We start from the raw sequence: 27,623 nt of genomic DNA, 5'->3' as shown, positions 1-27,623 counted from the left end.
TTCCCTGTTGGGATAGATCACTGAGAATTGGGCCAGTCTGGCAGCAAGGCAGTATCTTTGTAGATGTGGGAGGCCTAGCCCACCTTGTTTTCATGATAGGTAGAGAGTTTTTTTTTTTTTTTTTTTTTTTTTTTTTTTAATCCTATACCCTGATCTTCCCCAAACAAATTTTAGAATTGTGCTTTGGAAGGATCGGAGGTGGTCCATCCTTAGTGGGATGGGGAGGGCTTGGAATAGGTAGAGTAGCCTGGGCATGAGGGTAACATTCACTGCATTTATTTTTCCTAGCCAGGAAAGATTTTGTGTTGACCAGGATTTTAGGTCTTGTTGTTATTTATGGTACATGGGAGGGTAGTTTTTAGTGTAAAGAGATTCAAATTTGGGAGTTAGGGATAGGCCTAAGTATTTAATAGCTGAGTCGTTCCAGTCAAATTGAAAGTTTAATGTAAGTAGAGCGACCATCTCGGGAGTGAGAGAGATATTGAGGGCTTGGGATTTGGAGTAGTTTACTTGCGGGCCAGAAATGTTGGTGAAAGAGGATAAGGTCTTGCATAAGTTAGGGAGGGAAATAAGTGGGGAGGTGATGAGTATTAAGTCGTCAGCAAAAAGGCCACATTTGTGCTCCTGGGCTCCGCAGGTTACCCCCCCCCCCCCCCAATGTCAGGATTATTTTGGATCAATATCACTAGCGTCTCAATAGCTATGGCGAATATTAGTGGGGATAAAGGGCAGCCCTACCTTGTGCTTCTAGCAATGTGAATCGGGGAGGTTAGTTATCCCTGTGATCTAATAGCTGTTGGTATAGAGTACAGAGCTTTTATAATTCCTATAAAACGCTCGCCAAACCCCCATTGTTCTAAGAGCGTGAATATATACTGCCAGGACACTGAGTCGAATGCCTTTTGTATATCTAGGGAAAGCAGCATACCCTGTTGTTTGGAGCATCCAGGCCAGTTAGATTGTAAAATTGAAACTATGTCAATGGTTCGTCTGGTTTGGTCAGGTCCCTGTCTACCTGGAATGAATCCCACCTGATCTTTGTGGATATATGCACAGATAAAGGTGAGGTGTTTAGCCTATTTGTAAGGATTTTAGTGAGGATTTTCAAGTCATTGTTTATTAATGAAATTGTTCTGTAGTTTCCTACGTCTTCGGGGTTTTTGTCAGGTTTCGGGATAACGGTGATGAAAGCTGTGTTTAAGTCAGTGTTGAGGGGCGTTCCGTTCACTTTTTCATTAAAGAATTTAATCAGGTGAGGAGCTAAGGTCTCTGAAAAGGATTTGTAGTAGGGCACTGATAACCCGTCGGGTCCTGGAGCCGAGCCCTTTCGTTTTTTAATGACCTCTAAAGTTTCCTCTAATGTAATTTGGTCTTCCATGATAGCTTTATGTTTTTCAGAGAGTGTGGGGACGGGGAGGGTGTCGAGGAATTGTGATATGTAGCTATTAGTACCCTGTTGATTGTCATCATACAATTTTGCTATAGAATTCCACAAAAGCAGAGATGATTTTGGTGGGGTCTGAGGTTATCTGGTTATGTGTCCGGGTCTTAGGGATAGCTCCAAGCCTTGTCCTGGGGGATAGTTTGTTGGCCAGCACCGAGCCTAACCTGTCTTTTTGAGAATAAAATTTGGCCCCACTCCATTGTAATTGTTTCTCAGCTCATGCTGTGAGAGCTAGGTTTAGTGCCTGGCGCTGTAAAGTTGAGACGTAGTGATTCTGTGTGGGTCTCTCTTGTGCTGAGCCCGAAGGGTCGCATAGGTTTTTTTAAGTTTGATAATGTCTGCCTCTTTCCCTTTTGATTTGTGAAACTAGTTGTATGATTTTTCCCCTGAAGGTGACTTTATGGGCTGCCCATAATACTCTGCCGAGACATCCCGACTGTTAATAGAGAAGTATTCTTGTAGTGCTTTGTTGATCTCAATAACCCTAATGGGGTCTGCTAAGATAGACCTTAATCTCCAGTGGAAGTGCTTGGGTCTGTGGAAAGAGCTAAGCAGTGTGGCAGTGTCTATGGAGTGGTCAGAAAGTGTTGTCTCTATGATCTCGGAGTTGTCTACATTGGGTAGGTGATGTGTGGGCAAGAGGATGTGATGTATCCTAGCATAGGATTGGTGGGGGCTAGAAAAGTGGGTGTAATCCCTTTTCGTTGGGTTGGATTCTTGCCAAACATCCGCCATTCCCTGAGCATGAATCAATCTAGCAAATTTTAGGCTATGCATTCCCTGATGAAGTCACATGACGATACGCGTCGAAGGAAGTGATTGTGGATACAGGAAGTCACGTCTGAGAGACGAATAGGAACATTTAACTGCTATTTGGCGTTTTAAACTGATTTGTTTGTGAGTACCTTTCCATTTGTTTGAGTTTTTTAATAAAAGTGTATACATACTTCACCATTTGGAGCCCTCCTGTTTCCTTCTCTGTGAGATCCTGCCTTAATGTGGGGAGAAGTCCTCCTAGTTTGGAACTAAGGGTACACCGCTGTCACCATCTGAGACCTTGGTCTCTTTATGCTGTTTGCCTTACAGCAGTAAGGTAAGGGGCCACCCTATATGTTAGAGGCGGGACACTGAAGAGACACCAGAGTGTGCACAGTTTGCGTTGTATTGCATCTGCTACTACAAGAAGAGCCTTACGGACTCTTTGCCACTTTTTAATTTTATTTTTATTTTGCTTGCAGTCTGAGAGATGTTTACATTTGCCTGCACTGAATGTTTCACGATCAAGTTTTGCTTTATACACACTTTGTGTGATATTTTATTTTTGTGCATTTATCACTGTATGGGTATATGCGATTTCTTTTCTATTTATGCGACTTTATGTGTTTTTAGTTACACCGAGTAAGATAATTTATTTATTGGCATTTATCACTTTCACTGTGTGATTTTATGCGATTTTGCCTTGATCTATGCAATTTTATATATGTGATTTTTATTTCTGCACATATATATATATATATATATATATATATATATATATATATATATATATATATATATATATATATATATATATATATATATATATATATATACACTACCGTTCAAAAGTTTGGGGTCACATTGAAATGTCCTTATTTTTGAAGGAAAAGCACTGTACTTTTCAATGAAGCTAACTTTAAACTAGTCCTAACTTTAAACAAATATACTCTATACATTGCTAATGTGGTAAATGACTATTCTAACTGCAAATGTCTAGTTTTTGGTGCAATATCTACATAGGTGTATAGAGGCCCATTTCCAGCAACTATCACTCCAGTGTTCTAATGGTACAATGTGTTTGCTCATTGGCTCAGAAGGCTAATTGATGATTAGCAAACCCTTGTGCAATCATGTTCACACATCTAAAAACAGTCTAGCTCCTTCCAGAAGCTACAAAACTGACCTTCCTGTGAGCAGATTGAGTTTCTGGAGCATCACATTTGTGGGGTCAATTAAACGCTCAAAATGGCCAGAAAAAGAGAACTTTCATCTGAAACTTGACAGTCTATTCTTGTTCTTAGAAATGAAGGCTATTCCATGCGAGAAATTGCAAAGAAATTGAAGATTTCCTACAACGGTGTGTACTACTCCCTTCAGAGGACAGCACAAACAGGCTCTAACCAGAGTAGAAAAAGAAGTGGGAGGCCGCGTTGCACAACTAAGCAAGAAGATAAGCACATTAGAGTCTCTAGTTTGAGAAACAGACGCCTCACAGGTCCCCAACTGGCATCTTCATTAAATAGTACCCGCAAAACACCAGTGTCAACATCTACAGTGAAGAGGCGGCTGCGGGATTTTGGGCTTCAGGGCAGAGTGGCAAAGAAAAAGCCATATCTGAGACTGGCCAATAAAAGAAAAAGATTAAGATGGGCAAAAGAACACAGACATTGGACAGAGGAAGACTGGAAAAAAGTGTTGTGGACGGATGAATCCAAGTTTGAGGTGTTTGGATCACAAAGAAGAACGTTTGTGAGACGCAGAACAAATGAAAAGATGCTGGAAGAATGCCTGACGCCATCTGTTAAGCATGGTGGAGGTAATGTGATGGTCTGGGGTTGCTTTGGTGCTGGTAAGGTGGGAGCTTTGTACAGGGTAAAAAGGATTCTGAATAAGGAAGGCTATCACTCCATTTTGCAACGCCATGCCATACCCAGTGGACAGCGCTTGATTGGAGCCAATTTCATCCTACAACAGGACAATGACCCTAAACACACCTCCAAATTGTGCAAGAACTATTTACAGCAGAAGCAGGCAGCTGGTATTCTATCGGTAATGGAGTGGCCAGCACAGTCACCAGATCTGAACCCCATTGAGCTGTTGTGGGAGCAGCTTGACCGTATGGTATGCCAGAAGTGCCCATCCAACCAATCCAACTTGTGGGAGCTGCTTCTAGAAGCGTGGGGTGCAATTTCTCCAGCTTACCTCAATAAATTAACAGCTAGAATGCCAAAGGTGTGCAATGCTGTAATTGCTGCAAAAGGAGGATTCTTTGACAAAAGCAAAGTTTGATGTAAAAACAATATTATTTCAAATACAAATCATTATTTCTAACCTTGTCAATGTCTTGACTCTATTTTCTATTCATTTCACAACGTATGGTGGTGAATAAGTGTGACTTTTCATGGAAAACACAAAATTGTTTGGGTGACCCCAAACTTTTGAACGGTAGTGTATGTATGTATGTGTGTATATATATATATATATATATATATATATATATATATATATATATTCGTTTGGAATGTTTTGTTGCACTAGTCACTTTAATCACTGATCACGAATTATTCACAGATAATTTATGTATTTATTGATCAGCATTTTATGGATTAATATTATTTAGTTTAATGGTTTAAGGGAGCAAGGCACCATTTGATTTTTGTTATATGTTTCAGTGGTAGGGATTATACCCCTGTCGGTGTTTGGCTGCAACCCTATTTTGGCTTAATAGATTTTAGTTACGCTAACGCAGGGATACTCTTTTCTATAAATTTTAGGCTAGCTTTGGTGGGGCGAATTAGCGTGATTTTGGTTGGGTTGGATTTGTCCAACCCTTGGTCTAGCGCTATGTTGGAGTCTCCTCCTAGAATGGGTGTCCCTTCCAGGAGAGGATTTGGGGTTGACATTGCTTGGAAAAATTTGTGTTGTCCTTTATTTATAAATAAATATGTAATATACAAAGTAGTTTACTTGGCCATCTATTGACCCTTGACCAGGATGAATATCCCTTCTGGATCTTTGTATTCTGCCTGCCAGGCAATGTTGCTAGTTTTAGAAAAAATAATTGCTACTCTTTTTGTCTTGCCCTCTGCTTTTGCTAGGTAAAACAGTGGGAAGTGGTGGTGCAAGTAGTTGGGGCTGTACCGTTTAGGGAAGCGAGTTTCTTGAATCATAACCAAGTCAAATTTAAGGGATTTGTAGCTGTCTAATAACTTTCTCCTTTTGAGGGGAGAATTCAGTCCCTGGGCGTTATGAGTGGCTATTAAGTGCGTTTTTTTTTTTTTTTTTTTGGGGGGGGGGGGGGGGGGTCAGCCATGGAGGAGAGGAGTGGAGATGCTGTCAAACCCCGCATTACCTACCTTTGCGGATGGCTGTTGGCGGATTTTCCTGCTGGTGGACCTTGTGTGTGAGCACACTGCATGGATAGTATATGCGTTTTGAACTTGGGTGGATATTGAGAGATAAAGGATTATTGAGAGTCCTAGATAATGGATAGGGAGGGGGGAGAGAAAAGAAGGGGGAGGAAAGAAAGAGAGGAGAAGAGGCCATAGGAAGCCTCCTCGTAAGTTTTGGAATAGCTCCCTGGGGACCTAACTGTCTCCCGTGTGCTACTCCTACAAGAGACGTCTGCTCGGCTAAGGGCAGACAACCTAGCCCACAGATGCTTGGCAGTCTGCGGGACAGGTGGAGACGTATGCACAGCACCCAGTGCCTTGGCGCCTATGCTTAACATTTTAAAAGTCATAAAACTAACAAAAGTAACATACTAAACAAAAAACAAAACAAACAAAAAACGCTTCAACAGATAACTTTTAAGGAAAATGCAACACAGACAGTTTATTTCCTAATAGGGGATTGTTTCAGTTCCTCTTAGAGTACCCTTATTGAGTCCCCTGTTTTCCCTGGTAACGAGGCCACCTATCAACCTTCCTGGCTGTGCCTCTGTTGGAGCAAAAAAATGAGCTTGCTGGAAAAAGAAAAACAAACGGGAGGCAACATGGGATCTAGGAGACTATTGTCAGAGGAAGTTCTCTTAGTAAATTGGAGGAAAAGTGGTTATTTAGGCTGATCTGGTGGGGTAATGACCACAAGGTTGGACCTGCTTCCCCAGAATCTGACCCATCTGAGGTCAGTGGGGAAAGGGATCGTACATGGGAGGACCATGTATGTTCTGGTGAGTCAAGGGGGATAAACCTTGGGGAAAGTTGGTGGGAGCTATGGCTCCTATCGGTGGCGAGGAATTCCCTGGAGATTACTCCTTGGAGTAAAGAAAAGATGGCATTAAGTTGAGTAGAGCAGGCGATAATTCTGCGCTTCAGGTCGGATTGTTGTCTTTTGTTCTCTTTGGCTGCTGCTTGTTCCACAGGGGTGTTATCGGGCTAGTTGGGGGCGGTCGTTTAGCTGATTTGTATGCCGGGTTGGAAGTGTCGATGTCTGCTTCCAATGAGATGAGCTTCAGGGAAAGGAGGGTCTTCTCTCCATCTTGGAAACTGGAGAATGAGTAGTGTTTGCCCTTGTGTTGAAATTTGACAGCGGATGGGAATGTCCACCAGTATTTTATTTCTTTTTGGGCTAGCACTGACAGGAGGGGTTTCAGGGCTCTTCTTCTCTAGATTGTGGAAGGGGACAAGTCGACAAAGATTTGTATAGGGTGACCGTGACATGAGATTTGTTTCATCACTCTGGACTGCTTCATTATCTCCTCCTTGATCAGATAGAAGTGTGGCTTGGCGATGATGTCTTTGGGGGGACCCGTCCTTTCTGGGGGGTCCCGGGGCTCTGTGGACTCTGTCCAGTTCCAAACGATGTTGTGGTATGTTCGGAATCGGAGATTCGCCATCAGATGGCCATCTTGGTACACCCGGGCGGCAGCGCCTGTTCAAATTGCGGCCCTAGGTCTCTACGGACCTGGTTTCCGAACATGCAGTGGGCTTCCCTGGGCTGTCGGAGGTCTAGATCGCCTGCTGAATCTCGTTGGGGAGCAGTCTGTGTTGTGCTGTGAGCGCCGTTGGGCTGGGTGTGGCGGAGCTCCGGCTCAATCGGCCATCTTGGATACTCTGCGCATGCACACTCTAACAAAACATATTATAGTTATATAATGAATATTGGCTGAAAGTGCATACTCTTATGTTTAATTTGAGGGTATGTACATCCAAATTTGAAGAAGGGTTCATTAATTGCAGCTCTTAAGAATAGCCACCCCCCTTTTTCAAAGGCGAAAAAGTAATTGGACAATTGAATCAAAAGCTGTTTCATGGGAAGGTGTGGGCTACTACTTTGTTCTTTCTTAATCAATCAAGTAAAAGTTCTGGTGTTGATTCTAAGTGGTATTGGAATCTGAATGCATGAGGTAGGTTCACAGCAATAGAGGAGCTATCCATGCAAGTGAAACAAACAGGCCATTGTAAGGCTTCAAAAACTAAAATCCATCACAGGGATAGCAGCAACATTAGTAGTGACTAAATCAACAGTTTGGTACATGTTTTTAATATTCTTTATACCAAAAGGAGGAACTTGCAATATATTACATACCATTAGTTGCATAGATAGATTTTTTTTATTTCTTATCAACTCTCAATTTAAATAGAGTATTATGAATTCTCCGATTATGCCATTCAAAATATACATATTAAACTTTATGCACTCATATCTTTCCTACCATAACCTCTCCACCTTTTAATATCCTTTTCTTCCTTCCCTAGACAACACAGTATAACTCATTCCTCCCTTTAATTTTATATTTCACAAAATATTCCCACCCCTAAAGCAAACCCAAAAACAAACTAAAAAATAAAATAAAAAACACACAACCCCCTTCCCCTACCCATCCCTCCCTGTGGGGGGTCAGGATCCTCCATGCTATTTTACGTTTCAAGAACGGGGCAGACTCATTCCCCCTCCTGTATTCCCCAACAATCTCTTCCCTTCTTCTGAATAGACAAATAAGTTCCATATTGCCCAGGTTTTGGTGTATTGCTCTTTTCTATCCTGGGCCGAGAGCACCAGGTCTTCTATGGCCCCCACGTTTCTGACCTTGTTGAGCCATAATGCGATTGATGGAGGCCTAGTGTCTTTCCAACATCGGTCAATACATGCCTTGGTCTCATTAATGAGGTGGCATAAAACCAAGTTTTTATATGTCTCTAATGGTATTTGTGAAAGATGCAACAGGAAAAAGCCAGGGTCGTCCGGTATTGGGTAAGTTGTACGTTTTTGGGCAATCCTCTGTGCCTTTAGCCAATATTGTCTAATCCTAGGACATGTCCAGAATATATGGATTAAAGCCCCCCTTCCTCTGTTGCATCTCCAACATTGATCTGAAGCTTCAGGGAAAAACCTACAAATCCTCAACGGGGTGTAATACCACCTCGTCAGTAGCTTATAGTTTAAGTCCTGAATTTGAGTACAGACTGAGGAATTCAACGAAAGATATTTTATCCTCTGACATTGAGCTAGCATAAGAGTCCTATTAAGGTCCCTTTCCCACTTTCCAATTCCTAACATCTCAAAGTTATGTGGGGGTGCAATTAACATCGTATATATCTTAGGTATTGTTCGGGGGAGGGGCTCCTTCTCTTGACGGTATATTTCAAACTTTGTCACGTCACGTCTATAATTTATCGCTAGTCCCAATGACTCTAAAAAGTAACAAAGTTGTAGTGCCTGCCAAAAATGTATTTCAAATCGACCCCCTCATTAGTGTCAATGAGGCAACTGTAGACCAAAAGTCAGAATGTAAAAAAAAAATGATACCCAAGTATAGCCCCTCTCTCAAAGTCCCTGAAATGCCCCTATCTCCATCCCTGACCCAAAACTTGGGTTGCCCAGTATTGGAAACTGTGGGGATTGTATTGACAAATGTTTGTTTGTTGCAGATTTTTTTTTTTTTTATGTTTGTTTATTGAAAAAAATTTCAAGACAGAAAAAATACGCATCTGGTACAAACAATCAATATTTTCATCTCAAACATAACATAGAAATCAGCCTCAGGTGAGTTGCATATTTTTGAGGCACATATAGATAACAATAAGGGGGGAAGGGGGAGGTACACCACGGATTTGGATACAGTAATTGCATGGGAAAAGAAAAGAGAAAGAAAATGCAATGGAAATATGGAGTATAAATTCTGAGACATAACCTCGACAAGTTGCCCCAGGAGGTTTGTGACGACATATCGGGGTACTAATTCTGGGTTAAATGGGGAATTATCCCATCTATCCCATACCTTAGAGAATTTGGGTAGGGAATCCTGGACCAGTGCTGTCATATGTTCCATCCTGCGTATTTGCACAATGGCGGATATTAGTTGGGAATGCGCAGGGAGGGTAGGAGACAGCCAGTGAGCAGGTATTATTCTTTTGGCAGCCAAAAGAATAAATGCCATCAGTTTCTTAGCATGTTTAGATATAACCGGGACTGGAAGGCCCAACAAGTAGTGCGTGGGGTTCAATGAGACATCTATCCCCAGCACTGATTGGAGTAGGAACTGGACTGAGGACCAGAAAGGTACAATTAATGGGCAGCTGAAAAAAAATGTTATAATGGTTACCTTCATCTCGCAGACACCTCTAGCATAATCTGGATAGTGAGGGGTCGTATTTATGTAGAACTTCCGGGGTTCTGTACCAAAACATCAAAACCTTATAGGCCGTCTCTCTCTGCTCCACGCACCTGGAGGCTTTAGAGGTGGAAGTCCAAATCTCCTGCCGTTGAGAAAGGGATAAAGGGGTCGGTAGAATCTTGGCCCACCTCCTCATATAGAGGTGAGAATCTAACATATGTGATAATGAGTCGTGGAGTATCTTGTATATGGAGAATATGAGCCCTTTCTGATAAGGGTCATGGGTGCACAGAACCTCAAAGGCATTAGGTTTTTCTAAGGTCATGGTAGGTGATATGGAGCGGAAATGGTGTTTAAATTGGAGGTAAGAAAAGAGCTGTTTTGGTGTATCATATTTGCTTTGATGCTCTGGGAAGGGTAATAGTTTACGTGTCACCGGGTGAACTAGGTGGCGAAGTTGGAATATGCCCGCTCTAAACCATGGAAACCTATTCATCGCAGAGAGACTATCTGGCAGGTCAGGGTTGAAAATAACATTCAAAAGGGGTGGGCATGGAGAAGAGAGAACTTCCTGTGACATTTTTTCCAAATGGACAAGGTAAATAGCATTGGTCTAAGACTTATGCGTCTAAGTTGTGCTATGGAAGGGATAAATCAGACCACAGCATAGAGCAGGGATGACCAGGACTGGTAATGCTCATCTCTAGTGCCGACCATCTACTGGTAGCAAAATACGACGACCAGGAGATGGTTGCTGAGAGGTGGGTTGCATAATAGTACTTCACAATATCAGGCGCTCCCAATCCCCCGTGGGAACGTGGGGAAAAAACTACCGTGTGGGCAATTCTATGTGATTTGTTCCCCCATATGAATTTAGTAAAGGCCCGTTGGATATTCCTGAGTTGTGGCATAGGGATAGCTATTGGCAAGGTTTTGAAGAGATATAGGAATTTAGGAAGTATTGCCATTTTGAGAACGTTAATCCTACCCAGGAGAGACAGGACAATCTATCCACATACGGAGAAAGCTGTGTTTTTCCGAAATTAGGGAGATAAAGTTAGCTTGGTATAGTGATAAGACGCCGTTAAATGAATGCCAAGGTATTTGAGAGACACAGGACACCAATGATAGGGAAGATTGTGTTGCAAGGAAGTGAGAAGCGAAGGAGGTATTTGAATAGGAAGAGCATCAGTCTTGTATTATCTTTATACCCTGAGCGTTTGCTAAATGTGTCTAAAATGGCGTGAAGGTTGGGGAGAGAGACATGTGGTTTTGTCAGAGTGAGGAGTATATCGTCAGCAAAAAGACAACTTATACTCCTTCTGTCTTAGGGAGACTCAGTTTACGTCCGGATTCTCCTGAATGGCTGCAGCTAGGGGTTCAAGGCATAGTATAAACAGTAGGGGAGAAAGGGGACATCCCTGTCTAGTGCCATTGCTGTGTGTAAACAGTGGAGAAACAAAAGATGCCAATTGTACCTGGGACATGGGAAGAGAATATAAAGCTTTTAGGGCCGATATAAAGGGACCTGAAAAAACAAAACACTTAAGCGTGGCAAACATGTAAGGCCAACCAAGTCTGTCAATTTTTTTTTTTACGCATCTAAGCTAAGGATAAGAGCAGGGTGGGATGTTTTATCGAGCAGATCTATGAGGTCAATGGTGCGTCTGGTGTTGTCACCTGCCCATCTGCCTAGGACAAAACCCACCTGGTCGTTATGGACCATGGTAGGAATCGTAGAGGAGTGTCTGTTGGCCAGAATTTTAGTAAAAATCTTATAATCAGAATTGAGTAAAGCTATGGGCCTGTAATTGTCCAGGGACTTCAACCTTTTGCGTAAAGAGGTAACTGTGCGTAGCTGTGTCGCCGTAGGAGAGGCCAGGAGCAAAGCTTCTGCTTTTCACAATTGTGAGATAACGTCTAGTCTCTGAGCTGCCGAGTCCCGCTTAAGGCGAGAGCCAGCTGAGATACACAAGCCTCTAAAAAATGCTTTATGGGCCTCCCATAGGGTGGACACGTCCGGCACAGATCCTTCGTTCAGTTGGAAAAATTTGGTTAAATTTTGGGACAGTTGAGTTTCAGTGACAGGGTTGCGTAAGAGGAAGTCATTAAGTCTCCAGTGGCAGGATCTAGGTGTGGAGGAGGTAAGTGCAAGATCAAGTTGGACGGAGGCATGGTCTGACCACGTTATGGGATGTAATTCGGAGGCTACTGCAGATGTCAGCAAGGGAGCTGTAACAAAGAAATAATCTAGTCTGGAGTACATTTTGTGTGTGTGGGGGGGGGGGGGGGGTAGTAAAAAGAGAATTGCCTATGAGTAGGGTGTTTAATCCTCCAGATATCCAATAAGTTGTGAGACCTAATGAGTTTGCGGAATGCGGTAGATTGACGTTCCGTTTTAGATGAAGGGGTAGAAGAGAATAGTGTGTCTGTCTCTCCTAGAGGACATGGTCATATTAAAGTCACCCCCGATAATCATAAAGGGCTGAGCATATGTGCCCAGATTCCCAAGGACTTTAGTGAGGAATTAGACCCGAGTTGGGAGCATAGACATTGATCAAAGTAAGAGAACGGGAGAGGTGGTCGAATTCCAGGAGAATGTATTTACCCTGAGGGTCAACAAATTAGGATTTTATCCGCAACAGACAGCATTTTTTAATCAGGATTGCGACCCCTGCTTTACCAGAGGGGTCGGAAGCCATGAAGGAGATTGGAAAATGTTTGACAGCGAATTTAAGAGAATCCCCTGGACGGAAATAGGTCTCCTGGACTAGGACCACATCCGCAGCTGAGGATTTGAACTCCTTCAAAGCTAACCAGTGCTTGTGGATAGAGTTCAAACCCTTAACATTGTAAGTAAGGACCCGTAAAGCCATTGTTATAGAGTAGCTTTAGCTCAAGGTAACCATAATAAACAAATATTAGCCATAGATACCCGTACAAACCAAATAAGTAATGAGCTCCATGGTGTATCCTGGGGAAGAAAAGCATGTAATGGCATATAACATCAACAATGAGACCAGAGAATGAAAAATAATGCGACCAAAACGAGGCAAAAATTGAAAATAGGCCAAAAAAGGGCCTATAAAAAGGAAAACAAAAAAATAGAAAAATAGCTTGGGGGTAAAAACCACAGTCCACAACCACAGCCGTGGAACAGAAGGAGGCACATCAGGGTATCCAGCTCATCTGGAGTGACCTCTGCCACCTTCCAGTAACGGTGAAAGGTAGTAGTAGTTATACTATAGTCCCAGAAATCTAAATAAAAACGATAACCCATGAGTATGGGTGCAAACACCCCAAATTGGGGGAAACATGGTGACATAAGGGCCGAAGCCGGATCTGGCCAGGTGTAGGAGGGGGAAGTTCCCCTCAAGGTGGGAGTCTGGGAAACTGACTTCTCTGGGGGGTGGAGAAGGATTTCTGCGACTTCTGAGGAGCAGGAGTCCAAATCCGGCCTGGGATAGACGTGGGTCTAGGCGTCATCGGGAGTGGAGTGGGATCTTCGTCTGGTAGCGGCGGCAGGCCAAGGTTGCGGATGAATGCTTCACTTTCCTGGAGGTCTCTCATTTAGTATTGGATCCCGTCTTTAGTGGCCAAAAGGCGAAAGGGAAAACCCCAGCAATACGGGAACTGGTGGTTCTGCAGATGCATAGTCACAGGGCGGAAGCTGCGGCGTTTAGCAAGGGTAATTGGAGATAAGTTGCTGAAGATCTGAATCTTGGCCCTCTTGAATTCCAACCGAGATTTATTGCGAGTGGCCACAGGCAAAGCTTCTTTGCTATCGTAGTAATGAAAGCGCACTATAATGTCCCTGGGGTTAGCTCCAGCAGGGGGTTTTGGAGCCAAGGATCTGTGAGCTCTATCTAGTCTCCAGTCTATATCCGGAATTCGAGGGGCTATGACGTTGAAGAGACTGAGTAGATACGGTCTGATCTCCCCTTCGCTGACAGCCTCAGGGACCCCTCTGATGCGCAAGTTTTGACAACGTTCCGTTTTCCAAGTCCTCCTGCTGGGATTGAAGCTGGGAGACGGATTGTTTCAAACCAGCGTTGTCTTCCTCTAGAACATGCACATATTGTATCAAGTCATCAAATTTAGTTTCGAGGACATCAGTCCGTTCACCTATTTGAGCAAGCTCCCCCCGCAGTTCGTGTGCGAGTTTTACCATTTCTTTAGAAACATTGCTGGTCAGGTCTTGTAGGAGAACTCTGTTTGTCATCCAGTACATCTACCGTTACAGGAGCAGACATTATGTCTGAGTGGTTACCCGTCAGGGTCCGCGGTCTGACTTGTACTGTTATTTGGGAAGCCACATGTACGGACGTGGAGGTACCCGAAGACAGGGACGGGGATGCAGGTCTGCTCAGGAACCGGTCTAGAGTTTGTGAGGGCCGCAGATCCGGGGACAGAGACTGAGAAAGGTGCTTTGGCCCGTATTTCACCATGAGGCGCTGGGACTAGGTATAGATTGGTTACACGCGTCGCCCCCCTTGCGGAAGTAGTAGTTGTGCATTGTGGAGGAGCATACGAAGGTGGCAAAGGTCAATGTAGAATGATTACATGGCTGCCAACTTAGGAGACCCGAAATGTGGCCCCGATAGTGATATCTGTAACATGTAAATCACAAGACAATAGGGGAGAGGGGGGGTGGTGAAGAAACAGCAGCGGTGCGGTAATTACAGTGACACTGTGGTAAGTGCAAAGGCATTAACTGGCACAGAGGCTTGAGAGATGGACCGGAGGGGGAAAAGAGCAAAGGAAGGCCTTTTGGTGCAAAGGAAGGTTCTGAGAGTTCCAAGATGGCAGTCGACTAGGCCGAGGCCTCAGTCCCAGAGTGGGGAGGTGGCTGTAGGGTAGTGAAAAATCTTTCCTGGGGTGCCTAATTCCCGCTGTGGTGGGGGGTTCTGTCCTTTACCAAGGGATCAGTGACACTAGGGCTGTAGGATTTCAAGAAGGTAGTCTTTCGGCTGGCCCAGGGTGTAGCAAGATGGCCGCCGGAGCTCACCTAAAAATCCTGTGTACTGATCACCCCTCCGGCGGCCGCCGACCGACCACAGGCTCCCGGTCACGGGCGGGGGAATCCCTCAGGCTGTGTGACGCTTGAGTGCCAGTAGGTTAGCCAGGATGCCGCTGTCCGGGGATTGAGGAGGTAGAGTAGGCAGCAAGATGGTGGCGTCTGGCCTGTTACTGTGTCCACGGCCGTGAGTCAGTCCGGAGAGTGCGGGAGTGTTGTGGCCGGTCAAAAACGGCCTTAACTTGTGGTGGACATCTCCCGCAGTGAGGATGGGCGGTTTGGGAGACTTTGAAAGGTGTCCCGAACGTGGCTGGATGGAGATGGATGGCGAGAGGTGTTAGCGGAGCTCCTCTCCAACACGTCCTTCCTCCTCGGCTTCCGGCCACACCCCCCCCCCCTTTCTGGCAGATTTTAAAGCCTATTCGCAGTGTCGGGCCTATAAGAGGGTGTTTTTTTTTTAAGGGAGAACGGTAATGCTGCATAACACAAATGGCTCTACGCAGCGGTACCAAGCTAAATTCTTGTTCCAATTCTGTCCATAATTTAAGTTTTGTATGTCTACACCAGTCGAGAACCCTACTGACGTGTACTGCTTCATAGTATTTAGCTACATCTGGGATATAACGCCATATCGTTTAGGTATAATCATGTGGCTTCTACTAATCCTTGGACGCTTATTTGCCCATATGAGTTTAGTAAAGAGCATGTCTACTTGTCGGAAGAAGGCAGTTGGAATGTTTATTGGTAAGGCCTAAAATAAATATAAAAAAATTGGCAAAATACTAATTTTAATAATATTACAGTGGCCAAACCATGAATGAAGTCCATGTTGCCATTTATATAATAAAGAGCGAACTGCCTTATATAATGGGGGGGGGGGGGGGGTTTACTTTAAAGATCTTCTCTATTCTTTATGGAATGTATGTGCCCAGATATTTTAATGCTGTCCCTACCCATTTAAAGTTGAAGTTGGGTTGTATGATTTGCTGCGACACCAAGGGAAGAGCCACACCCATCGCTTCCGATTTGGCGTAATTCATTTTTTAAATTTGCTAATGCTCCATATCCTTCAATTTCCTTCATCAGATTCGGCAGTGAAACGTGTGGACTAGACAAAGAGAACAGGTCGTCTGCGTAAGCAGACATTTTAAAGTTACGGTGCCCTAGTTAAAGTCCCTGGATGTCTGGGTTTTGCCTAATTTTATTCAGTAATAGTTCTAAAGATAGGGAGAACAACATGGGGGAAAGTGGGCAACCCTGGCGTGTTCCATTTGAAAATTTAATCGGCTCATTTCACTTGTGGGGATAAGCCCAACCTTGTCCAGGTGTACCAGCTGGTTCTGTAATGGCTGGAGATGAGAGGCCAGCAATTTGGTAAAAAAAAGTTTTAAGTCCACATTCAACAATGAAATTGGGTGGTAGCTCCCACACTCTGCAAGGTCTTTGCCTTCTTTCGGAATTGTCAAAATATGTGGCATAAGTACGTCCAGAGGGAGAGCGGCTGCCCGGCCAATCACGTTGAATGCCTTTACCATATGTGCTCAATAATCTGAAGAATGGGAAGATGTTCTTACAGTATTGGATTGTAAATCCATCAGGACCTGGCACTTTCCCATGTTTGACTGTTTTTAACACTGCACTTAATTAATATGGTGGCTTCCAAGCTACTACGGTCTGGGGATGACAACCTAAGGAGGCGTACTGAGGAGAGGTATTCCTCTATAGTGGCCTGGGGCCCGGGGCATGGGTGATGGTGTCATATTATAGAGAGAAGAATAATTCTCTTTGAATCTTTAGGAAGGGGAATCAATTGTCCATTTTCACCCTTTATATGAGGTACATATGGTGTCCTTCCCTTCTCCTTAAGCTTCCCTGCCAACGCTTTACTGCATTTATCTCCCAGTTCATACATTACTTTAATACCTGACTGTATTTCTGCTTTCGCTTTATAACCAAGGAGATCAATCATTTGAGTTTGGTACATTCTAAAGGAAAGAAGAAACACACTGGTGATCCTCTCTATGGTAAAGAAAAACCCCTTCACAGCATCCAGACAAATTAAGGACACTCTCCAGGAGGTGGGCGTATCATTGTTAAAGTCAAGAGAAGACTTCATGAGAGCAAATACAGAGGGTTCACCACAAGGTGCAAACCATTCCTAAGCCTGAAGAATAGAAAAGCCAGATTAGACTTTGCCAAAAAAAATCTCAAAAAGCCAGACCGGTTATGGAAAAGCATTCTTTGGATTAAGAATTAAGATTAATCTGTACCAGAATGATGGGAAGGAAAAAGTGGGGAGAAGGCTTGGAGCAACTCATTATCCAAAGCACATAACGTCATCTGTAAAACATGGTGGAGGCAGTGTGATGGCATGGGCATTTCTGGCTTCCAGTGGCACTGAGTCATGGGTGTTTATTAATGATGTGAGAGAAGGCTGAATCAGCCAGATGATTTCTGCAGTGTTTAGAGATACTGTCAGCCCAGACTCAGCCAAATGCAGGGAAGTTGGAGTGCGCTTCACAGTACAGATGGACAATGATCCAAAACACACTGCAAAAGCAACCCAGGATCTTTTGAAGGGAAAGAAGTGGAATATTCTGAAATGACCGATTCAGTCACCTGATCTCAACCCAATTGAGCATGCATTTCACTTGCTGAAGTCAAAACTAGAGGCATGAAGACCCACAAACAAAACGACTGAAGACAGCTGCAGTTAGAGCCTGGCAAAGCATCAGAAAGGCAGAAACGCACACTTTCGTAATGTGCATGGGTACCAGACTTCAGGCAGTCATTGCCAGTAACGGATTCTCAACAAAATATTAAAAATGAACACTTTAATTTATGATTATATTTGTCCTATTACATTTGGGCCCCTAAAAATTGTGGGATGGTGTATAAAAATGATTGCATTTCCTGATGTTTAACTCCTTGAATTAAAGCTGAATGTCTGCACTTCAGATTAATTTTGATTGTTTCGTTTTAATTTTATTCTGGTGGCATACAGAGCCAAAAGTATGAAAATTGTGCCGGTGTCTAAATATATATCGACCTAACTGTACATAATGTGTTTTGGGTTTCATGACATGAAGTGCAAATTATTGTATTTTAAATAACAAAAAGGCAGAGCTACAACATTTCTCAAGTCATCTTCCAGGACGGCACACCTGGGAGATGAGAGGCTCCTCCCTACAGGAAACACAATCAATCGACAGCTGTTTTAAGTCCCCACCCTTCCCCTTGATCCTCAGTTTTTGATTGTGTTTCTCCCTACACAGCAAAACTGTTTTTTTTCCAAATGACCTGAAGCCTGGGGCTGGTGGTCTCCCCCTGGGAGCCGGACCACAAGCTTAGGAAGCCTCTGGGTCTGGTAGGATATTCTTGTCCTTCCTGGGGGGTGTTCCCCTATCTTTTCCTTGGGGGGGGCAGCAGAAATTGGAAGAGCCCCCCTGAGAGCTGAAGGACCCTGGGTACAGTGGTGTACCCAGAACTTCAGGGGCCATTATCCCCTCCTTACCTGTCCAGGTGGCTGTTCAGACGGGGGTGCTGGCCATCGGTACTTTCCAGGGGGATCGTGACCCTGACTCCTGGGCCCCCGGGAGCTCGTGTGGGCTGCCGGAGAGGGCGTTGCAACAAGCACCCGCATCATTTTCAAACTTTGGGAAAATGGCAGCGGCGTTCTTACCCAGGAGGGAAGGCTGAGAGTCAGCAGGAGCAGGTGCCCACATCCTCCAGTTAACTACGGTGGATGTCTGCCTTAACCACCTCAGACGGGAATGAGGAACGGAAGGCATTGCCAGCCCCCCCCCCCCCCCCCCCCCAGGTGTATATACTGACTGGTACAGTGCAGGACCCAGCCTAACTTGGAACCTCACTATGGGTACAGCAGTGGGGGGGGGCACTTTGGTGGCTATCCTCCTTGCGTGTGGACCATAAGGATAGAAAAGAAAGCCCGCTGGCTGTGGCAAAAGGGGAAGAGGACAATGGTGAGTACTTTCCTTTGCCTTGGGAATTTAGCTGCAAAATCCCCAATTCCAGCCAGAAGGTTTCTGGGCATTTGAGATAATCTCCCCTGGGGTCTGGATTCAAATAGCCCTGAAGCTTCTGCTAAAAACACCAGCCACAGCTCCTCTTACATCAGAGACGTTGTATGGTGGACAGGTGGTGCAGAGGAACAAGTGTGCCTAAACCACCTCAGATGGTAAAGAGGTAGGTAGGCCATTGCTCCCCTTCGCCGTGTATATACTGACTGGTGCAGTGCAGAACCTGGGGTCAGGATACAAATAGCCCAGACGCCACTGCTAAAACCACCAGCCACAGCTCCCTCTTACAGCAGAGCCACTGTGGTTGTCGCAGCAGTAGGTTGCCAGCCTCTCCCTACATGCCCAGTTGTAGTACATTAGTAGGGATGAATATAGTGTACAGAGGGGACCTGGTAGATACAAGGTTACTTACAGGCCAGGTATACCACTGAACAAGTTATTAATTGGGCAGTGGGTGGTGGATTCAGAAGTTCCCCTGGTCAGCAGATGCACTAGGTTACCGGCCCTATTAGCCCAGCTGCTAGGAATCTGAAATTGCTTCAAGATGCTTATAAGCTGACCTAACATTCAAGGATGGGCAGGGACCAAGCTTCTGTGTGGCACAGTAGGGGTTCCCTTGTGACAGATCCTCTTTTTGGGGGTTGCTTGCTATAGGTAACTTTCATAAGCTCCAACCTACCACTCCATCTTTACACTGTGGTTATATTATAGTGTAGGAGGTAATAAAAACCTTTTTTGTTGGTTTGGGCTACAATCCATCCAGTGGCAGATCTAAAGGCGATTCACCATAGATCGCTTCCTACATCCTTTTAATTGAGGATTTTCTGTGCAAACCTATGCAAGAGCTACATAATTGCTTGTTTGAAGCCTGCAAGTAGCTATTTACCCCCAGGATAAATTGGTAACCACCTCTTCTAGAGGCTGTCTTGAAATTGGTCTCTAGGGCTGGGCTCATTGAGACTTTAGTTGCTAATCAGCCCCACCTGGGTATGAGCTGGCTAACATTTGCTCAGTCTATGGAGGTAAGGTAGGACAACTACTACTATAGTAGGGTGTCAAACCATTTTAGGATGTATTCCTTCACTGGTGGTGAAGGTTTAGTATCTAAAGCCCAGGATATGCCTATGAAATAAATTGCCTGTTATTTCATAAAGGGATAGACCATGACTCCTCATTGGCTGCACACCAGTAGACCTCAGTATTGAAGGTTTGTCCTTGCTGGGATGTTTTTGTGGCACAGCAGAAATACACATTGAGATTTGTGACATCTCTGCTCATAAGGGCTATATTGCTGTACATCAGGAATGTGCTGCACTGAAGCTTGTTTGCTGTCCTTTATATCCTAAAGGCACTGCTTTGTTTGGCTACAGATCAGAAAAATACAACAGTGAAGGTGGTCTGTACTTTCTGGTTTTGTGCTGCACAGCAGAAATGCATATCATTGAGTCTGGTGACATCTCTGCTCATAATGGCTATATTGCTGCAAGATGGAGGTCTGTCTGTGGGACTTTGTGTCCTGTATTGCTGCCTTGTTGGTTACTTATCCGAAGGAATCGGTGCAGCACCGCAAAGTGGCGTTGTGCTGATTCAGACAGTGCTATTAACGGCAATGGCGGCCGAGTTTAAGCATGCAATTTGACATGTTGAGTCGCATGACAAATCATTTCAATATGGATGTGCTATCTCTATTCAGTGTTTTATTGTTGCACATCAGACATACAGGATTAAGGTCTGTGGGGTTTTCTGTCCTGTATTACTGCCTTATCAGAAAGGCAGCATTGAAAATTGATGGTTCGAATTTGCTGAGCTACATAGCAGAAATGCAAATTGAACCCCTGCCAGGGGTAGTACATGTACTGCCTTTGGTAATCCGTGTAGCACCACAAAGTGGTGTCGTGCCAATTTTAGCCATGCGATTTGAAATGTTGAGTCGCAAGGCCAAATCACTTCAATATGGATGTGCTATCTCTATTCAGAATTGTTATATTGTTGCACATCAGACATACAAGATTGAAGGTTGTCTGTCCTTTTTTATGTCTTGCATATACTGCCTTGTTGGCTGCATATCAGAAAGGACACAGCAGTGAAGGTTACTTGTCTTTTTCTGATTTTGTTTTTGCTGCTCAGCTGAGACACACATTGAGGATTGTGATATCTCTGCTCAGTATTGATATATTGCTACACATCAGACATACACAAAGACTGAATGTTTGTGTCCTGTATGTCCTATATTTACTGCCTTATCGTTTGTATATCAGGCACAGCAGTGAGCATTGTTTTTCATATACCTTTCTGCATTTAGGGATACACAGCAGGGGGTTGTTGGCTGCACTCCTCCAGGGAGTGGCAGCATTGTGGACCCCTCATTTGTTCGACCTGAAAATTGCTATTTATTTTTTTCCCTGCGTAATCTTGAGGTCTGTGGATCCAGGAATCGGGGACTGCTGAAGTCGCACAGATGAATGGTACACATTAGAAACCATAGTGTATGACTTCTCATGCGTCTTGCAGTCCCAAGTCGCAGGTTTGGTCGCACTGGTGTGGGAGCCCTAAGCTTATCTGTCCCGTCTGGTTGAGGTTTTGCTACACAGCAGGAATACTCATCATGGCGTTATTGTCTTATTTTGCAGCAGACCAGAAAGATTGTAGCTGTAAAGGCTGTCTGTCTTTTTCCTCAGTGTCTGCTTTTATGTTGTTGCACAGCAGAAATACTCAAGATTGGAGCTTGTTGGTGCTTTGTTTTCTTTCTGCCTTGCCTTCCCTTACTGCTCTTCAGAAAAACACAATGCTGCAGGTTGCTTGTGTCCTTTCTCAGTGTTGGTTCTATCTGAACTACACTACAGAAGTGCATGACAGAAAGGATTGTCTTGTGTGCCATATTTTACCCTGTGGCATAGCAGAAATGCACAACACGGGAGTTGGTGTTCATATTGATCTTATAACTGTATTTGGTGGTTTGTCAGAAATATGCAACATAGAAGTTTGGGTCTTTCTGTCTTTATATTTATAGCCTTGTTTTGCTGTACATCAGTAAAACACAACAGTAAAGGGGGTTCCTGTCCTTTCTGTATTTGTATATCAGTTATGACCTAGCTTGCTGCACTTCAGAAATAATCGGAAAACCAGACTGAGGACTATTTGTCTACATTGAAGTTCAGATTTGGGTCTCTTCCCATATTTTATATATCGGTTTAGCTAGTCACACTCAGGTACACAACATTGTTGTCTATGCTTGTGTCCTTTCTGTCTAAATCTATTGTGCCATACCCACAATCTATGATCTTTTTATTTGTGATATTAATACATGTATCACCTTTTGTATTTCAGCCTTATTTTCCATGGAGGGGGCAGGAGTTGGGGCTGCAGATGCCACATGTCAGAAAACCTTGACCCCTTACATTCAGGGATGCCAGAACCATTTCCTAGGGTTGAAGCCCTGTAGGGTTATGGGACACTGGAGGAAGGGGGTAATGAATCGCCCTGTTTAGTAAGAACTTGGAGAGTTCTGTTCAGAGGAGTTTTAGGGCCCGAGGATGAAGTATAATGATGTATACCCCCTCGAATAGGTTTCGGCTCGGTGCATGGCCTTCATTTCGCCTTTTTAGCAAAACTAGACATAGCAATATGGGTAGTCTACTCCTGCTAGGGAATTAAATCTCCTAAAGTAGGCTCTCAGGCGTAAGTAAAGCCATAGATTGAGCATGCCTTAAACCCAGGGGATCAAGCTTTTGTTAATCTATTACCCTTAAGTAGGCTTCCCTTTAGTCTTTGCTGACGTAAAGATAAAAAGGAACAAACAAGTTGTCTGTCAGGCGCCCCCCCACCTTTTTTTGCAGCTTTATTTCCCTGAAAGGGGTAGTGTTAAGACAGGCCCTCTTATTGATTAATGTAGTGTCCTTGTCTTACAACACAGTTCTCTGATTTATCTTTTTAGTGGTTCTAAGTAGCACCTACAGGCACAATAAGCCATGGTTGTTAGATGTGTGAGACAGGCAACATGGCTAACCTACAAGTTTAACATGTTTTCTGATTCCATCTTTAAGAGCCCATTCCACCTAAGATATTGCATCCGAAGCGGAAAAGGCAGGGACATCTGTGGAGCAGACCTGCAGATCAGCCGTATGATCCAGCTAAGATACCTTCATCAAGCATATGAGCATATGGAGTGGAGGTAAAGCTCACTGCAGAAGCAAGGTTCGCCAAGAGGGTCTTGCAGTGGCTCCACCCTAAGGTAGCCCTGAGGTACTTGTTTATCCTCTCAGGTGTGCCATCCTGGAAGATGACTTGAGAAAGGTAGCAGTTACTTACCGGTAGCTGCCTTTCTGGGAAATCTTCCAGGACGGCAGGCCTACTTCCCGCCCGTTGGAGGAGGGAAAATTGTAGAACACTAGAAGGTGAGCACCTATGAGGAATGATTTCCCTTGTGAACCGGGTTCAGCAGTTACTTCTCTACAAACTGAGGATCAAGGGGAAGGGTGGGGACTTAAAACAGCTGTCGATTGATTGTGTTTCCTGTAGGGAGGAGCCTCTCATATCTCAGGTGTGCTGTCCTGGAAGATTTCCCAGAAAGACAGCTACTGGTAAGTAACTGGTACCTTTTTGTGTTTATGGACACCACAACCAGATTACAACAGTTTCAGCATATAGTCTAACCACTTGTCGGCCTCCCTATACCAGTTTTACTGCTACAGGATAATGTGTATATAACATGATCTTGCACTTCCAGTTGTCGGGCATGAAATTGAAAGAAGGGAAGATGAGCTGGGATGGGGAAATCCCATGACTGTTGTTTTGGCCAGCATTGGCAAAGAATAGGTTTACTTTAAACGCTTGCCCTCCGCAAGATTTACTCCCTTTATAACCAGGCCATTTTTTGCGATACAGCACTGCGTTACTTTGACAATTGTGCAGTCATGCAATGCTGTACCCAAACAAAATGTATGTCCTTTTTTTTCCCACAAATAGAGCTTTCTTTTGGTGGTATTTGATCATCATGGTGTTTTATATTTTTGCACTATAAACAAAGAAAACACCATCAATTTTGGGAAACAAACAAAAAAATACTTTCTGCAAATTTTTTTTTTTTTTTTTTTTAATCGTTCATTACTTTAGGCCAATATGTATTTTGCTACATATTAAAAAAAAATAAAACATCCCAATAGATGTATATTGATTGGTTTGTGCAAAAGTTAGTGTCTACAAACTATGGAATATTAATTTTTCGTTTTTTTTTTTTTTTTTTTTTATAGCAATGGCCGATCTCAGCGATTTATAGCAGGGCTGCGGATATTGCAGCAGACAGTCGGAACATTGACACTTTTTTTTTTTTTTTTACACATTTTGGAGACCAGTGACGCTAGTACAGTGATCAGTGATAAAAATATGCTCTGTTGCTGTACTGACACTGGCTGGGAAGGGGTTAAACAGTGGCAATCAGAGGGTTAACTTTGTGCCTAGCTAGTGCTTTCTAATGTGTGGGAGTTGCTTTTACTAGGGGAATGCATTGATCCATGTTCCTGCTTTCCAGGAACACAGGATCAATGCCTTCCCTACCAAGAGTATGTGTGGGTGGGGAAATCTGTTATTCAATTTTTTTTTTTCATCAGCCATCTGTGGCCAGCTTTATTGCACGTTTTCAACAAGTGTTGACAATAATCTCCTAGATTTCTTCTCTTAGGCAGAAATTAATCGTATTTATTGGGTTGTTTCTGCATATTGTGACATTCTTTGAACTGTATTCATTCTGATTGCAAACACTGTCCATTCCACCAAAAATTACAGTGCTCAGTTTTGGCTATTCCTTTAATTATAATTTAGTAAAGTGTATTTTTTTAGTATGCAATTTTTAAACCTATTTCAAATTGTACCTTTTGTGTGTTTCTAATTTATCTAGGTCTTTCTGACAGTCCATTATGCACCATTGGTTAACGCTTTGGCTGATGTTATTCTAAATGGAGACCTATCAATGTTTTCTTCCAAACCAGAACACAATGTTCAGCAGGGTTCTGTAAGTAGAAATCTAAATTTTCTTTTAACTTTTTAGTGAAATACAAAGCGTGTTTTTTTTTTTTTTTTTTTTCTTTTATAATTGTAAATTTTATTGAGGTTTTTCAAATGTTTTTATTAACAAAACAGGGTAACACAAGTAGTGTTCAGATGTCAATACCATAGGTTAATACAAGGTATGTCACATTTCCAGTACATAATATGAACCCGTGTTAACGAGAGCACCAACACTCCGTCACCTACCAAGAGCAGATGGTAATAACCTATTCAAGGGACATTGAGGGCTAATATAGTTGAAGGGTATAACATCTGACTGTGGGGTGAGAGTTTATAGAAGAGAGAGAGAGAAATAAAAGCAGGGGAGATAAGAGGGAGGGAAAGAAAGGACAGGGGTAAAGGTGGAAGGGGATTGAGCAGACCTCAGTGCAACAAACCTATATGGTGTAATCCAGGATGTATGTCCGGGTTGACCCTTGGGTGTCAACAAAGTTTACAGGGAGTCCGAGGCAGAGCAGTCGATCCAGATGAGCCATATGGTCTTAAATTTGTCAAAGGTATCATCATCAAGGGCTAACATCTCATGTCATTGACTGTGGAGACCTATAAGGCTGGAGCGGGGGGCGGGGCTAGTGGTAGTTTTCCAGAATAGAGGGATAAGCTGTCTGGCAGGCTGATAGGAAGATGCGCAGTAAGGTGCATTTCTCGGAGGCTATGGAGCCAGGGAGCATGGGTATGAGGTTGGTGTTCGAGTCAAATGCATATTTGCCCGTTCGGCAAAGCCAGCACTTTGGGCCGTTCGCGACAAATTCGTGTGACGCTCACGGCCCACAATACACTGCGCCATCGCAGTGCATTGCTGGCTCATGATTGGCCAAGCATGCACTGTGACCCCGCATGCTTGGCCAATCACAGCGCCGGCAGCGAGGAGAGCCATAATTGGCCACAGGCAGGATGCCTGTGGCCAATTATATCTCAGGCTGTTTAGTACACGCCCCACACTATATAAGGCCGCCAGCGCGGCAGCCTTGTGTAGTTTTCCGGCGTCTGCAGGAGTTAGTGGGTGTTGTGTGCCTCCAGCGCAGTATACACCTTTATCTACCTTTTATTGCTGCTCACTAATAGAGCCATCTGCAGGAGTTAGTGGGTGTTGTGTGCCTCCAGCACAATATACCCTACCCAATTGCTGGTTTTCCCACCTTCCTGCAGGCCATTGCCATGTCTGGAAGGCCAACAAGGAGAGGCAGACATGAGCCAAAAGGAGGGCAAGCAGGCTCTGTGTCTAGAGACAACAGTGGTGGTCATGGACGCGGTGCATCGTCATGAGCACGTGGCCATGGCACACGCTTGTCCTTATTTTCGGCAGCTGGACCTGTTGAGCCGCATCATGCCGAAGACTTGGTAGAGTGGATGGCCAAGCCCTCTTCATCCTCCTCATCCTCTCTCACCCAGGCTCAGGGTACTAGCAAAGCAGCTGCCAACAAATCCTCTTCCTTCGTCTCAATGTCACCATCAGTCACTCCTTCCCTAGACCCACCATGTCCTCCTGATGAGTCCCCCGAACTGTTTGAGCACAGTGTTGGGTACATGCTCCAGGAGGATGCCCAGTGTTTTGAAGGCTCTGATGATGATACTCAGCTAGAGGGAGGCAGTAGCGTGAGCGCAGAGAGAGGGAATGCTCAAGAAGTAGGGAGGGGGGGGGGAAATAGGTTTGGCACTATACCCTTTAAAAAATTGGAGACTTAGGTATACAATTAGCAAGAAATTTCCAGCTTGCTGGATAATAAAATAGAATAAATATGAATAACTGTGTGTGTGTCAGTAAGTGTCAACAATTATTATATCCCTTAAAGACCGTAAGTGTCATAAAAAATCATAAATTCATAAATAATTAAACAATTGTAACAGCATGCAATAAAAAAAATATATAAAGTGCAAGGTGCTGGTGAACAAATACTGGTATTTGTGACAGAACTATATAAATAGAAAGTAAAGCTCAATAGTATAAAAATATAAAAAAGTATATATAAAGGTATATATAGAAAAAGTATATATAAAGGTATATATATAAAAAAAAAAAAAAATAAAATAATCCGTTTATCTGTTGAACATATCAAGTCCTCACGTAGTGTAACTGTGATGAAAGGTGCGTATTACATAGTTGAATAAAGATGCAAGACGGTGAAAAAAATGTGGTAAAATTTGGCGATATAAAAATGCAAAAAATAAAAATAAAAACAAATGGGAATTAAAAATAGTAAAAAAGTGTCCCACAAAAAGGTGGTTATGAATAAGTGGGGTGTCCTCTGCGGGTGAAAGTGAAGTGAAGGGTGGAGGAGACTTCAACTGTTGTTCCCGGTGCTCTGTGGCTATTTTTATGCAGTTGCTCTCACCAGAGATATGGCCCCTTCCGGGGTGGATCAACCTTCACAGTATCAGCCACTGTGTTGCTCTCTGGCTTGCCTCTATTGCGGTTCCGGGAAACCTTCGTTCCTCCGTTCATATGCCATGTTCGGTTATATGTAATGAAGAGGCATATCCATGGTGCAGTATGTCTTATAAAACTTCGTATTTATTATATAGGCAAAAGTATTACTCACAAACATCCGTTCATATATGTATATTAAAAGGAAAGATCCTTTTGCTGTGGATTTTTTGATTTTGTTTTGATGTGACCCACATTGTTTCAATTAAACATGGGATTTCAAATCTTTTTCCAGTGTGCGGCTATCCAGAGTTTTGTCCTGCTTCTTTGCTCAGTGTGTGTGTAATGGTCAGCACCTGGGGCTCATCAATAGGAGA

General features: G+C 43.7%; 1 protein-coding gene across 13 annotated transcripts in view; it reads left to right on the top strand.

The window, feature by feature from the left end:
• Window positions 1-27,623, top strand: part of CLEC16A (C-type lectin domain containing 16A) — a 1,523,862-nt gene that overhangs the window by 421,320 nt on the left and 1,074,919 nt on the right. For all 13 annotated transcript variants that reach the window (XM_077448876.1, XM_077448874.1, XM_077448875.1 and 10 more), the window contains one exon: window positions 24,712-24,825. In XM_077448876.1, coding sequence (XP_077305002.1) covers window positions 24,712-24,825 — 114 coding nt within the window. The remainder of the gene's footprint in view (window positions 1-24,711; window positions 24,826-27,623) is intronic.

Source organism: Lithobates pipiens, unplaced genomic scaffold (assembly GCF_037356315.1).
Source record: "Lithobates pipiens isolate NorthernLeopardFrog02 unplaced genomic scaffold, aLitPip1_a1.2 Scaffold_22, whole genome shotgun sequence".
NCBI classification, from domain to species: Eukaryota; Metazoa; Chordata; class Amphibia; order Anura; family Ranidae; genus Lithobates; species Lithobates pipiens.
The sequence above is the reverse complement of the archived record's forward strand: the minus strand, read 5'-3'. Positions and strand labels throughout refer to the sequence as shown.